Source organism: Grammomys surdaster, unplaced genomic scaffold (genome assembly GCF_004785775.1).
Source record: "Grammomys surdaster isolate TR1022 unplaced genomic scaffold, NIH_TR_1.0 363, whole genome shotgun sequence".
Taxonomy (NCBI): Eukaryota; Metazoa; Chordata; class Mammalia; order Rodentia; family Muridae; genus Grammomys; species Grammomys surdaster.
In genome coordinates, this window is record NW_021604782.1 from 9,370,994 (window position 1) to 9,386,976 (window position 15,983).

At 39.7% G+C, this 15,983-nt stretch overlaps 1 protein-coding gene across 6 annotated transcripts in view; it reads right to left on the reverse strand.

Moving 5' to 3' along the window:
* The window catches only part of Ptbp3 (polypyrimidine tract binding protein 3), an 82,631-nt gene extending 67,373 nt beyond the window's left edge, over positions 1-15,258 (reverse strand). For 2 of the 6 annotated variants that reach the window (XM_028779877.1, XM_028779875.1), the window contains exons 1-2: positions 14,521-14,682; positions 12,203-12,236 (exon numbers count right to left, since the gene is read on the reverse strand). In XM_028779877.1, coding sequence (XP_028635710.1) covers positions 12,203-12,236; positions 14,521-14,534 — 48 coding nt within the window. In that variant the 5' untranslated portion in view covers positions 14,535-14,682. Of the gene's footprint in view, positions 1-12,202; positions 12,237-14,520; positions 14,683-15,123 lie in introns of those variants that run through there. The other 4 variants (XM_028779876.1, XM_028779878.1, XM_028779879.1 and 1 more) reach the window with 4 other exon arrangements.
* Between the last annotated feature and the right edge of the window lie 725 nt (positions 15,259-15,983).

Here is a 15,983-nt window from a genome sequence, read left to right on the forward strand (position 1 = left end):
TGAGTCCTAGAACCTACATGGCAGCTCACACCCTGTGTAACTCCAGTTCCAGACGATCTAGCCTCTATGAGCATCTAGGTAGTGCGATTAGACACTCTTGCAAACAAAACACACACATAAAATAATGATTTAAGAAAACAAAGAAAAACAAACAGTGGGAGGATAGTTCAGTTGGTAAGGTGTGTGTGGTGCAATCATGAAAATCTGAGTTTGGAGTCCCAGCACCAATAGAAAGGGCCTAATACAGTACCTGTAATCCCAGAGCTGACAATGTAGAAACTGGGGCTTCCTGGCTAAACAGTCTAATACAATAGCACAATTAGTGATTTCCAAGTTTGGTGATAGACTCTGCCAAGGTGGGCTGGAGAGAATGGCTCTGTTGGTAAAGGTGTGAGCTTCACAAGCCTAGCAACTTGCATTTTAGTCCCAGAACCCATATAAAGATGAAAGTGAGAAACAACTCCACAAAGTAGCTATCCTCTAACCTCCATATGTGTGAGTGCATGGGCACACACATACAACACACACATGCACACACAATAAATAAAAAGTTAAAAACAAAGTAGAAAGCAATTATGGAAGGAAACCCAACATATATTAACCTCTGACCTCCACACATAAATCCATGAACATGGATGCACACATCCATACCACATACACATAAAGACAGAGAAATTGATGGAGATATAAGCTCTCACACAGAGGCACATCCATGTTCACACTCAACCCCTCCCTGCAATATACACATACATACACAAAATAAGGTATCTTGGTGAAGCACTTAGCATGAAAAAATAAAGTTGCAACCCAAAGAAAGTGATACCAATGAAAGATGAAAATCTATAGTATAATTTAAATTCTTAATAAATCCCTCTTAGAGACTAAGAAACTAGACATACAAAAATATGACAAGAGGAAACAAGTGAGTCAGTAACCTGTGCTAACAGATATACTGAATGGAGACCCAGACACACAGCTAGGAATAAACATTTACAGAAGCAAACATTTTGGGATTCAGTTATAATTAAGTGATACAGCATTTATCTCACATGCACAAAGAGGGGCAGCATACCACAGATACTGTATCAGCTTGGTAAGCTTATCTGTCAAAGGCCAGATAAGAAGAATCTTGAGCCAACTACTAAGCAACGCTGCTGCATGAACAAACTCAGAAATGAGTCACTCAATTCCAGTAAACTTTGACACTAAGATTTAGAATTCATCCATTTTTCACTCATGAAAGACTAATCTTATTTTTTAACACTCGCATATATAAAAACTATTTTAGCTTATAAGATATATAAAAGCAGATGACAGTGAGTAGTTAGGCCTTCAGCCCCAGTTTGCTAATTCCTGTATTATTAGTTCATTAAAGAAGTCTCAATTTCACCCAAAGGAATCTACTGAGACTATTTTTCTGAGAACAAGTAAGCAATAAGCAGACCACAATGCTACAAGGCCTGCATTCAGGACAGTGAAACAAGAGGATTGTACTCTAGGCTACTGGAGCTAAACAGTGGTAGGAAAAAAGATGAGGCAAGAAGAAAGAAGGAAAAAGAGGAAGAGAAAAAGAAATAATTAGAAATAGTAACAAAAAATAGATTGTATTTAGAAATTAAAAAATTTAAAGTACTAAATAATCCATGGGTTAATAGAAAACTAGAAAAACAGAAAACTGTTCTAATTATTTTGAAATAATGAAAATATCAATCAAAAATGTGAAACTTTCAAGCCATTTTCAGCAACTTATAGAGCTTGTCTCAAAATAAAACTTGGGGGGTGGGGGTGGGCAGTGCTTGAACAAGCAGGAGCATACTCAGGACTTAGTGATAAGTAAGGCTGGAGAGATGATGGCTCAGCAGTTAAGAGCACTAACTGCTCTTCCAGAGGTCCAGAGTTCAATTCCCAGCAACCACAAAGTGGCTCACAACCATCTGTAATTGGATCTGATACATTCTTCTGGTGTGTGTCTGAAGACAGCTGCAGTGTACACACACACACACACACACACACACACACATACACACACACATATGTGAGTGGTAAGTAGTACTTGGAGCTTCCTGGCTCAGCTTCCAGTTGGGAAAGCTGGGAGGAATAAACTACATATAAAAAAATCTCTAAACTACTGACTATAAAAGAAAAGTTATGTGACTTTACAGTTGAAAAAAAATCAGCAATCACCTTAAGAGTTAAGAGAGAAACAGACACGGAATGGGGGAATGAGAAACAATGGGGAAATGTTCATTAAAAGGGGGCTGGTGAGATGGCTCAGCAAGCTGAGTGCCACCCAATGATGCAAGCTGACACCTGAGTTCCATCCCTGGCACCCTTGTAAGAGTAGAAGACAACCGACCCAACAACGATATCCTCTGACCTCAACATACACACCCTATCACAGTAATAAATTGTTTTAAATTAACTAAATGGGTAAAGGATATATATATATATATATATATATACATTATTTGTTCTATTCTTGTGATTGACTCTTAAATTTATAATTTAAAACAAAATCAAATTTACACTAGTGCATGTCTATGTATGGTGTGTATATGTATAAAACTATGTATAATGTATCAGCTTTATGGCTAAACTGAGCCTCAAATTCCCCTGCAAACAGTTCAGATACATTTGTTTCCATATGGTTATCCAGGTAGTCTGACACCATTTGTAGAAATAAGCTCAATGTAAATTTTAAAATGAAATTTCAATGTCCAGAACAGCTGAAGCAGTTTTGATAAATAACCATTTATCAAATGGTTATTCTTGCTATTATTAGGTGCATGTGATAATAACATAAGAAGACACAAATAGAGCAGAAATAACAATTTCAAAATAATTTCAAACAATGATGTCCAACAATTCAGCCTAGAAATTTCTCTCAACAAACAAATTAGAAAATCTTCCTTTATATCCCCAGAATACACAGCTTTTGTTTTGTTTTTGTTTTTGTTTTCAAATTCAGGTTTTCACATGTAGGCTTAGCTGTCCTGAAACTCTATGTAGGCAAGACTGGCCCTAAACTAAAGAGATTCTTCTGCCTCTGGCTCCCAAGTACTAGGATTAAAAAGACATGTGTCACCACACCCAGCCCTAGAATATTTATCAAAAAAAAAAAAAAATCTAGCTGTTGGGCTCTCCTGTAAGGGATTTTTCCTAAACCGATCCTAAGCACGAAGACTTACCGTAACTGGGTCAGAGCAGTTTTCTTCTGATTGCCTGCCCTCACTGACAAATTCATCTATCCTGTTTCTATGTCCAGTATTAAATCCAACACAGAAGAAAAACCAGCAGCTCTCTAGGAATCCACCCCACCCTACCCCTAATACCAAGCACCAGATTGGGACTGCAGAGGCACACCTAGCCTTCTGAACTAAACAATTATCAGATTCTCCACCTTTCTGTCATGTTACAAGCATTGTTGGACCACCCAGTCCGTATCTGTAAGCCAACTGAATAAATTCACATATATGCTTATACACTCATTCTATCAGTTGTTTCCTTAGAGACCCCTGACTAATGCATTCATACACTAATGTCTAAACTACTTTATCCAAAGAAGAGCACTTCCTCAAACTATCCCCTGCTAGCCTTCCTGACTCACCTAAGGGGGTGTGGGGGATTTAAAACAGCACAGAACGAGGACATATCAGCTTCAATAAAAGCTGAAATGTAAGGACATACAGAATTCATCCCTTCTCACAATCTTACCATGGCACAGGGCTCCACTGTAACAGCAATAGATTACAGCTGAAAGAGCTGCAGGGTCAGTCTTTAAATAAAGGACTCAAAGAAGAACAATGGAGACACTGAAGCTTTGGGCACTAAAGCACATACCAAACCCAACCCAATACCTAGACAGATTAGCACAGAACCCATCCCACAAGGACCTCTTGCCTCTAAATTTCTGTTCTGATATATTATATCTGGCTTTCCATTAAGTAAAGTCACTTTAAGAGATAAATACATATAAACACAAACAGGCATTAAACCTTTGAACTGAATCATGCAGGATAAAAGTCTTTGGGGTTTTTTGATTGTTTTTGAAACAGGGTTTCTTACCTGCCTTTTGCCTCCCCAGTGCTGGGATTAAAGACACACAGCACCATATCCAGCTAGGACAAAAACTTTTAAAACTAGCTGCCATGGTGTATATAAACAGACACAAATGTAACAAAAAATTAAATCTGTGATGGGTTCATTAATAGACTAGGTATTACTGAAAACAAAAAAATCAATAAACTTGAAGGTATTTCAATAGGGGCTGTAGGCAAAAGCTCAGTCAGTCCTAGAATACACAGCCAGCCCCAGTCCTGCAGAGGGTAAAGAAAAGGATTTCAGTAGAAACTTCCCAAACTGAAATGCTGAGTGAAAATAAACAACAAAACTCTGGAACATCCAATAATGTGTGACAATTTCAAGTTAAGTAACAGACACAAAAACTAAAATGTTCAAAAGGGGAAAAAGCAATATGTGTGTATATACATATGTATATATAATGCAGATACATGGAAGGGGCTAGAGGGAGGAAACAGTGATATAATTTAACCTTAAAAAAATTTTAAATAATTTTTAAAATGTAGCAATGAGGGCCCCCCTAATGCATTCTATATACCCAGCTACAGGGAAAACTAAAGTAGAAAGATCCAAAAGCCATTTTGAGGCCATAATATGTAACATAACAAGATTCACACACACATACATGGGGGCACGGGGGGGGGGGGAGGAAGGAGAGGGAGAGGCTGAGGCAGAGAGGAGAAGAGAGGAGAGGAGAGGAGAGGAGAGGAGAGGAGAGGAGAGGAGAGGAGAGGAGAGGAGGAGAGGGAAGGGGGGAGAAATGGAAAGAAAAAAGTAACAAAGGCTTGCAATTTTCCATAATTAGTGATTTATATCAAACTACAAATTATAACTCCAGGAAGCTAAGAGATTAGAAATGTAGATAAAAACAAAAATTAAACTTATACTTTCAGTATATTGTTCAAACTATAGAAAACTAGACAAAGAAAACCTCTGAGGAAGGAGAAATAAGAGTGATAGGTCTATACATACAGAGCATTAAGAAAAACAATTACAAGGTTTCATCAGAAGCATAATAAAAAGACTGAACTACTTAAAGTGTTAGGGAAAGGGGGGAAAGAGCCAATGCCAAATTCTTAGTACAGAAAGTACACTTCACAGTAAAGGAATTAACTATGCTGGGGCTGGAGGTATATACATGGCCTAGCTACACAATGTCCAAGGCCCTCTAATCCCCAACATTGCCTCCACACAACCAAGTATGATTTGATGTAACAAAACTAAGAGACTCTATTGTTAGCAGGATGTCTATAAGAAAAGTTAAAAGAAGTTACCTGGGGAAGCACAAGTTCATTCTAATTATTGAACGGGAAGTTGGATCTACATGAAGGAAATCAATAAACACAGGTAAAATAAAATCTTTTAATTTAGTTGAGCTGTCAGGGGTAGAAAGATGGCTCAGTGATTAAAAATGTTTATTTCTCTTGCAGAGGACCTGTCTTCTGTTCCCAGTATACACATGGCAACTCATAACAGCCTGTAATTTCAGTTCCATGGGATCTACCACCTTCTTCTGATCTCCATTGGCTCTTGCACAAACATGGTGCACAAACTCACACTCAGACATGCACACATAAAATATTTTCAATATAATTATGCTATATCTACATAATATAATGATATCTCTAAAGTATAGAATGATAATTCATATGCTTAAGGAAAATGAAGGGTAGTGAGGTCATAAATGACAGAAAACTGAGACTGCTGTTTTAGTGTACGTATGGTACACATGAAGCAATCTAGCAATTTTGGATGCTGTACTTATGTGACATATAACTGAATATGTTAACTACAAGGCAACTTACAAAGAATGTTTACATAATATAGAACTAACTAATATGCTGAGTGAGAACATCTGAATCAAATACATGTTCAACTAACACAGGAGAAGGGACTAGATGTGGTGAAGAATTTCTGTAACTCCAGCTACTCTGAAGGTTAAAGGAGGAAGATTCAAAGCTGGAGACCAGCTTGAAACTTAGCAATACTTCATTTCAAAAGCAGAACAAAAAAAAGAAACAAAGCCGGGCAGTGGTGGCGCACGCCTTTAATCCCAGCACTTGGGAGGCAGAGGCAGGCGGATTTCTGAGTTCGAGAGTTCGAGGCTAGCCTGGTCTACAGAGTGAGTTCCAGGACAGCCAGGGCTACAGAGAAACCCTGTCTCGAAAAACCAAACCAAAAAAAAATCCCAGTACCCATATGATATCTTACAATTGTCTACAATGCTAGGACAGTGGTTCTCAACTATTGTTGAAACCCCTTTGGAGGTCAAACTACCCTTTCACAGGAGTTGCCTAAGACCATTGGACTTACCAATAAAAACACACCAATATTTACTTTACAATTCATAACAGTAGCAAAATTATAGTTATGAAGCAGCAATGAAAATAATTTTATAGCCGGGGTCACTACAACATGAGAGGCTGTATTAAAGGGTCGCAGTCTTAGGAAGGTTGAGAGCCACTGGATATATTTGTTAAGAGAGGAGATACTACACTAGAATAAAGGATAGTGTTAAAAGGCCAGACAGTGGTGGCACATACCTTTAATCCCAGTACTCAGGAGGCAGAGGCAGGCAGGTAGATCTCTGAGTCTGAGGCCAGCCTAGTTTACTGAGTTCTAGCAGGCTACACAGAGAAACCCTGCCTCAAAACAAAATAAAACAACAACAACAAAAGATAGAATATTAATAAGCCAGGCGGTGGTGGCGCACGCCTTTAATCCCAGAAGTTGGGAGGCAGAGGCAGGCGGATTTCTGAGTTCGAGGCTAGCCTGCTCTACAGAGTGAGTTCCAGGACAGCCAGGGCTACACAGAGAAACCCTGTCTCGAAAAACCAATAAATAAATAAATAAATAAATAAATAAATAAAAAGATATTAATAAGTATCAGTACCAGTAATCAAATCAATAATAATACTAAAAGTACAATAAAATATTACTGATACTAGCCAGCTATACCCTTTAGATACCTAAAAGTAAAAAAAAAGAACAGCACCAAGGGTTGCAAAGGGTGGAAGACAAGCTGAGCCTGGGAGATCAGGCATAGTCAAGGTAATATGACCACAGATGTGAGCTGGAATATAAGGCAGACTGTGTAAAGTGCATACACTTTAGAGAATGGTTCAACAGCAGGCTCTTCATCATTACAATGAGATAATTGAGACAACTAACTTACAAGAGAAGAATTTGCTCAGTTCATAGTTCTGGGAGTTCCAGTCCAAGATCAAGCAGATATACTGCTGTAAGAAGGACAGGTAGAAATGGCAGTGTGTGAATGATAGACAAATAGTTCACCTGAAGTCCAGAAAGCAAAGGGAAAGACAGAAGTGCTAACATCCCACAATCTCATGGAAACCTAAAATTTTCCCAGGAAACTAAACCTACTAAAAAGTTCTATTAATTCCCCAAAATGCTACCCCACAGAGTAAGTAAGCCTTTAACACACAGATCTTTGAGGAACATTCAAAATCCAAACAATATTGAACAGTTTCTGATAAATCTAAATGTCCTATCATCCTGCACTTCTACTCCTGGGCTTAGAAGACAGATATAATAAACTAAAGGCTTACACAAAGATAGAGAAGTGGCTTAGAGGTTAAGAGCACTGGCTACTCTTCCAGAGGCCCTGAGCTCAATTCTCAGCAACTACATGGTGGCTCAGGACCATCTATAATGGGATTTAATACCCTCTTTGGCCATGCAGGCATAAATGCAGACAGGGAGAGCACTCATTTATAACTATAAATAAAATAAAAAAAAAAGAAACACACACACACACACAGCTTTATTTGTAATGTTCTCAAGCAGTAAAGAACTCAAGTGCCCATCAACATGAGAACAGTGTTTTTTGTTTGTTTGTTTGTTTTGTTTTGTTTTGTTTTGAGACAGGGTTTCTCTGTATAGCCCTGGCTGTCCTGGAACTCACTCTGTAGACCAGGCCAGCCTCGAACTCAGAAATCCGCTTGCCTCTGCCTCCCAAGTGCTGGGATTAAAGGCATGTGCTACCACTGCCCAGCTGATAACAGGAATCTTTAGCAAGCAGCATTTTATTGTTTTGATTAGAGTGTTAACACTTGTCAAACTTTATTGAATTGTACTCTAGATAAATAACATCTCACTTTAAAAAAAAATGTAGACAAGGCCTTCCATATTTCCAATAGTGAAACATAACAGTAAGCAAATTTTTTCTGTAAAGGGCCAGGAGGTGAATACATTATGTTCTGCAGACTGTGATCACTATTCAGCTCTGTTAATATGTGAAAGTAACCACAGACAATATAGAAACAAATAAGCATGGCTATGTCCCAATAAAACCACTTACAGAAACAGGTAGCAAGCCAGATGTGTCCATGGGCTGCTGCTTGTTAACTCCCAATGTCTAGCATGGGGAAAACTGACCTTTAAAAATAATTTCGATATGCTGTATTGTTCTTTTCTACATAGTAGTCATGACAATTATTAGAAGCCAATTATAGTCCTTTCTAAGCATGTGTTTTCCTATACTCAACTACCCACTCAAAATAGAAAAGACTATGACAGTATGGAAGAGCAAAATAAACAGGAATATAGGAAATGTGGCTTTGAGATTTTGAGTAGTAGCAAGCTAATACTACTAAATGCATATGCTGGAAGTTTAAAATACACTTTGGCATGCAGAAAAGGTCATTACCTGCAATGCTGTCACTGATTTACATGGTATATTAAACCCCTAAAATGAATGCCACAGCACTCTTCATCACCAGATTGTGTCTTGTGTCTTCACTTAAAAGAACTCACTGGTCACTGTTTCTCAATGAGTCAATGATAGATTGTGTGTGTGTGTGTGTGTGTGTGTGTGTGTGCATCTTATATAGACATATACAGATAGCCTGTCATGGTAGTGCATACCTGTGACCCCAGACATTCGGAGACTAAAGCAGGTTTAAGTTCAGCTTGGTTAACCTAACAAGACCATCTCGACAATCCAAAAACGAAAAATATTTCACAATGAGTTCCAAAAGCTAATCTTTTAATTTGGACAATGTTAAAAAAGTAATACCCTAGGCTGAAGAGATGACTCAGTGGTTAAGAGCACTGGCTACTCTTCCAGAAGTCCTGAGTTCAATTTCCAGCAACCACATGTGTTAGCTCCAACCATCTATAATGTGATCTGATGCCCTCTTCTGGCACGCAGAGGTACATACAGATAGAGCACTCATATACATTAAATAAACACATAAATAAATAAATCTTTTTTTTTTTAATTAGTACCCCAAGCTAAGCAATGGTGGTGCATGACTTGAATCCCAGCACTTGGGAGACAGAGGCAGGCAGATGTCTAAGTCCAATGACAGCCTGATCTACAGAGTAAGTTGTAGGACAGCCAAGGCTACATAGAGAAACCACATCTCATCAGCCCCCAAAAGACATAATAATAATAATACCCCACAAAGAACATTCAAGGTATATATCATGATATGAATCCTAAAACACCTGAAAATGTATATGTTTTCAATACAATTCCAATCTAAATAAAGAATTCTTTCTTGCTAGGTATATACCTATTAGAATCCCAGCAGTATCAGAAAGCTTGGGCTCCAGTATGTGTGCCACATCACTGTGTCACAATTTGGCATTCATTCATTCATCAAACATTTTTTGAGTTTATAATAATCAGACACTGGAAACAATAGAAAAGAAAGCCTTACAAATATCTTTTGTGACACAGTATAAATCACTTTAAAAGCAACTCAGTTTCCCTTTGTTAAAATAATTACTTTTATATTTAAAAGTACTTAAAATTATCTTTTGCAAAATCTAAATAACTTTTTAGGGCTGGAGAGAGCAATTCCTGCCCTTGCAGATATCTCAGGTTCCGATCCCAGCTCACAACCATACTTAACTACAGTTCCAGACAGCCCTCTTATGACCTTCATAAACACCAGACACACATGTAACATATACATAGGAAAAACACTCACACACATAAAATAAATGTTAACTAATTTTAAACAAATATCTTTTTAATCCAGGAAAGTAAAATTAGGAAACACAGCCTAAATTCCATTCTTGCTACTAATTAAAGACATTAATTGTGTGGTTGTATTCAGACAGCAAACAAAGAAAACAAGTATTGATTTATTTTTCACATATTCTGGATGAAATGCAAGTCTTACTGATTCATTATTTGGTAATAACTAACCTTCCTTGGTGAGATCAAAGAAAGAACAATCTTGCCCGAAAGTACATATAATGAATATTTTTATAGCACAATTCTAGTATTTCAATATATAGATACTGAATAGATGTATAATATATATATTACAGCATAAGCACATTAATACAGGCTGCCTACTGAATCAATCAGTTGGCTTATCATCTCTTCAGAGCTGTTGCTTTCAAAGTTCTTACTTCAAAAGATACAAACAGAAAACCAAATCTTGTATTCACATCTGGTTCCTAAGCATAACATTTAAATTTTCTTTCATTTATTATGGATGAGTTTTCACCATAATAAAGTAGGCATAATTCTTTAACCTTAAAATGGTAACTTTTTTAAGTGTCTGCTGTATTTACATGCCAGATAAAAAAGCTAGAATCACAAAATACATCTTTAAAGATCAAAACATTCATTTAAATATCCCTTCTTCCACAGGCACCTTCAGACACACAATTGAGGCTTTAATTTCTAATCTCTGCATATTATTCTTAAGTAAGAAACTGATGACAAATGGGAGGAGGTAGTTCCAGAAAAGGCTGCCTCCATTAATTTCCTACTCATAAACATATTCAGAGCTTGCCAAAGCAGGTCAACTCTACCTACCCCAAAAGATAGTGAAATAGTTCAATTATGCTAATCTTAGACATCCCATTCTTTAACTTCTTGTTATGCTTATTTCTTAAGAAATCATAGAATACACGCTCTACCATCAGATCCTGTAAGTGTAAAGAAACAAAAACAGAACTGACTAGCAAAATGTAGAGCTAGGGAGCAGTGGTGGATGTGTGCTAACTCCGACAGACTAGATAAGTGACCACACTATATAAGGAAACCTAGCTTATTTAAAATAGATGCAAAGGTAAAGATTTTGTTCTACTTTCTCCAGTAATCTGCACTGTCTGGCCTATTGAATTAGATTCCCAAATCAGTATCAAATATCAAAGAAAACTTTATGACAGTTATCTTTTATTATTCTATTTGTCTTTAAATTTCATGTATGAATACATGCTTGGGTATGTATGTGAACTTAGGTCAGAAAAATGCATCTGACCCCCCTGCAACTAAAGGTACAGGTAGTTGTGAGTCATCATATACATCCTGGGAAGAGAAGCCAGGTCATCTGCAAAAGCAGTAAGTACACTGCTGAGCCATCTCTCCAGTCCCAAGACAAATTATATTTTTAAAACCCTCATATTGAGGAGTAGTGTTTTCTTGATTTGTATTTTTTAATTCAATAATGAGAAGACTCTGGTGTAACTAAAGATTTGAACCTTGGAAAAATCATTACTACAACATATTGAGACATATTGAGTTCTCTAGATATTCACGTTTTAGATAGAGATCTCGTTGCTAGCAACCAGGTGTAACAACAACAACAACAACAACAACAAAAAGGGTAAGGATTTGAAAATAGAACAGGAAGACAAGCATGTGAACAACCTGGATAAACTTTCTCAACCTGCTTTTTTCATCTCTAAAATAAGAACAGCAATTACCCATCTTGAAGGAATGTTATAATGATTAGTGATCATACATGTAAAGCACATGTCACATAGTTGGCAGTTAAAAAAATCAGCTATTGTTATTTTATTACTCATAAATGCACCCACAAAAGAGTTTTAAAAAATCAGAGCCTATGATTGCTTTAACAACAAAAATAAAGCCAACCCCCCCAAAAAAAATCCTGTTAAGTAATACTTTGGGTGGTTTTAATTTTCCATATATAATACTATAGTTCCTCCTAAAAGGTACATAAAATCCAAAATTAGCCACAGGCCTACTTATTTTGGAGTTAAAAGTAAAAGATTATTATCACACAAAACAAAAGACAATTTTGTGAACAGGTGAAATCATTTCACCACTGGGGGAGAAATGTCAAAATTAAAATATAAAAACTATGAAAGGATAGTAAAAGATTCCTACCTTTAAACCGACTGCTATAAGATCTGTAACAACACTGTATGGAAAAAGTAAAAAGAGAAAATGGAAAACAAAGTTAGAGAACAAGTTTTAAAAGACAGACAAGATTAAAGAAAAAGAAAGAGCATTATAATAATAAATAATGAAAAAATGAACTGTGAAATGTTAACAAAGAAAAAACAACAGACAGCAGCAACAGCAGAGTTCAAAAGCAAAGCCTCAACATCAATGCAAGAAACAAATTATTCTCTAGTGTGTAGGAAAGAACAGTTGTGCTTCATACAATAAGCATGTGTTTATCTCACTTGGACAAATCCAAACCAAAACTAAAATCACCAAAGTTCATTCTTTTAAGTCACTGATTGGAGTGATCACACCCTAAAGCCTCAATAAAACAAAACCTGGGATTTCAGCCACAAAAGGCATCTTGTAAATCTGTATCTTATCACTCCAAAACTCACAAAAAAACAAGATTGTCTCCCCGAGCTAGAATAAATACAAATATCAATTTTTACACACCATTAAGGTTTGCTATTTAAAAAATGTTATCCATCAATACTGTTTTGAGTATAAAAGTACTTCTCCTCCTAGGTAGAAATGAACATGAACACACACGAACACACACGGGGGTGGGGGGGTGGGGGGGCACAGGCACAGGATTTGAGGAGGAACTAAAAATATGTTGGCTAGTGGGTTTTGTTTTTTTAACTACTCAGAATAAAGGAAATGAGCTTTTTGCAAGCTGTGGGAAAATGAAATTTAATAAGCTTGCCTAGGGCATAGTTCACTGTATCAAAAGCCACACTCTATACGATAATGTGTAAAAACCCTATCCAGTTATTCTATACAAATACTGATCCCTTCTACATCTTCAGTTAGCTGTTTATCTCCATATTTCCTAAAAAAAAGAAAGCTACATATAAGTTCTGTATTACGTTGCTAATCAGTATGCAAAGCTGTCTTTGCATCAAGTGGTATAAACTTCATTGTTTTAAACAATAACCATTCCTTTTTTTTTCCTTGTAGAGTTCTGAAACTTGTATTCATTTCTCTGAAATGTAAGCCTGATAAATAACTGATAAGCTATACTTTTTATAAGTGTGTAATAGTATCTTTATTGGTCCTGATGTATAAAGCAAGCATTTCTCCATTTGAATGCCTCTATCTGCGTCACGGTCTTCTTAGCTTTAATACCACAAGCAAGGCAAAGTTCTTAAAAACTATCAACAAAAGTCGGTTTGGGAAGGCGAGAGCCGAGGAGTAAATATGAGCAAAATGAGATGGGGTGTGTGTGTGTGTGTGTGTGTGTGTGTGTGAAATATAATAAAACCTATTAATCTGTAAGTCAACTAAAAATGTAATTTTTAACAAGATGTAGTAAGTAGCAAATGATGACTAAAAGCCTATGCAATTAATGTTTTGGATCAGAGAAACACATAAATGCTGAGTAAGGTTGACTGTTCCTACTCACCCTTGCCCCCCACCAGTGCGCTGTGGGGGAGGACCTTGCACTTCACAGTGAAGAAGCAAGTCAAGCCCTTTAACTAAATCTCAAGACACAAAAAGCTACCTTGTTTCCCCACACCCGAAGTTGAACCTTCTGAAGACGAACACTTCACAGCCCTTCCTAAACTGAAATAATAGCATTTATGGCCTAAATCACTGAAAATGAATCAGTCAGGTAAAGAGAAGCCAATGCTCAAGGAGCAGCGTCTGCAAAGAAGCTCCCATTAAATAAAAATACTTTAAAGTACATCACAACCATAAATCAAATCCAAAATTGCACTTTGATGCCTGCAGCAGTGTGCAATCTGCATTCAAATGAGATAATCCATACATCACATTATTGTGAAATTAAGATAAACGAAACCTACCGAGGGCAAAAATTGTTGTAAGATTCTAGTGTTCTCACGTAAACACGTAGCATGCTATCATCAACTACGCGGCAACCTGCTAAATAGATTTTACTTTCCAAACAAGTTATATGCTCCACCATTCCGCCGCAGTTTATAGAAGTCTTGTCAACAAAAGTCGGCGGGGGAGAAGGGTTTAGGAACAATTCAAACGGCAAAGGTTTAAATAAATAAAAAGTGGAATCTCTAATTGACTTGGAGATTTTTTTTATCTTGATTATATGACCCCCAATTTACTAAAATCCCTCAATTCACGCTTTTATTAAAATACATCGGGTTCTATCCCACGTTCCAGAGTTCCCAGAGAAATTACCAGCTTGGAAAAGGTGACTGTAAATCTTTTTTTCCTTTTAGTCACAGACCCCATTTAAACTGAGCGGTTGAAAGCGCCCGGAAATCTACACTTACACAATATCTGACATCGCCCGAGGCGAATTCACGAAGTTTCTTGGGGGTGGGGAACGAAGAGGAAGCGTCTCTGGTGATAAAAGTGCAGTCGCTCGGTATTTAGAAGTGGTTAACGTATCTCACTGCCCAAGTCAGGAGACCCCGCCGGTCCGGAAGCCCGTGCGGGACCGCGGTTCGAGGCCCGGTCGCCGCCCAGACGGCTGTCGCCGCTCACCCGGGCCCGCCGCCGGGGGAAGCTCCGCCGCGCGCCCCACCCCACCGGTAAACAGCAACTCCCCGAGCGCTGCGGCCGCCTCAGCCTCCGCCCCCGCCAGCGCCGCGCACCATTTTCTGAGAGGAAGTGTGGGGAGTTCGGCCCGGCACCCCAGCCCTGGCTCCTCTCCGCTTCCCGAATGCGCCCCGAGGCTGCGAGGGGCGGACGTGACGGGGGCGCCGCGCGCAGGAAGCGGAGACCGCAGCGGACCGACCCCCGCGCTCGCAAGGTCCCTGCCGTCGGGACCGCTCCGCTAGCCGGCGTCGCGCCCTGCTCCCCGGCCTCGGCGGGACGCGACGCCGAGAGGAAACGAGGCCAGCGCAGCCCCCGAGCGGCCACCCGGCACTTACCCATCCATGGCCCAGATGGAGGAGCGCGTTGTGCGGGGATTGACGGGCTCACCGCGGGCAGAGGAAGCGGGCGGCGGCTCCGGGGACCTGCGAGCGGAGCCGCTCCGCAGCTCCGGCCGGTCAGAGGTGGAAGGAAGAGTGGGAAACAGGGGCGGGGACCGGGCACGCTCTCGCCAGCGCCGCGCCCCCGCCCTCCCCGCCCGTGAGCGCGTTCCCGCCTCGCCTGGCCCCGCCCCCTCAGCGTCGACGCCCTCCCGGGGCTCGGCTGGACTCCAGGGCGCCCTCTTCCCGCCTTCGCCTCTTCGCCCCGCCCCCCCGCCCGTGCCCCGGCGCGCGTGCGCGCCCCCCGCCCCCAGCGTCGCGCCTGCGTTCGCGGGAACGCGCGCCTTGTGCTTCCCGCTTCGCGACTCGCCCTCCTGCGAGCCCGCGGGCCTTCCGGCTTCCCGGACTCAGGCTCAGGCCCTTGAATGTTGCTGACTAGAAGTCTCGGGACCCCAGGGGACTTTTGAAGTGGAGCAGAATTGCTACTGGCGGGCGACACTGCTGGCGCGCGGCAGGGGACCCGCGCGACGTCCGTGGGGCAGGGGTGGACATAGGTCTTTCCAGACCGGAGAGCAGCGACGGTAGCCCGTCCGTCAGGCCCTGGCCAACCTCTGAGACCTGCACTGGCCGGATAGGTGTGGTTGGGAAAGAAATTAAGTAGATGAGACTGCCCTGGACTGAAGTCCATCTTCATTTTTACACGATTTTAATCTGAGTGCTTTTCTACCGAACAGTCTAATACTAAAAGAAACTTTCATTGCACAGCTATTTAATGGCCATCATAATGCCAGTATTTTATAAGTTTATTCATCCCTCTG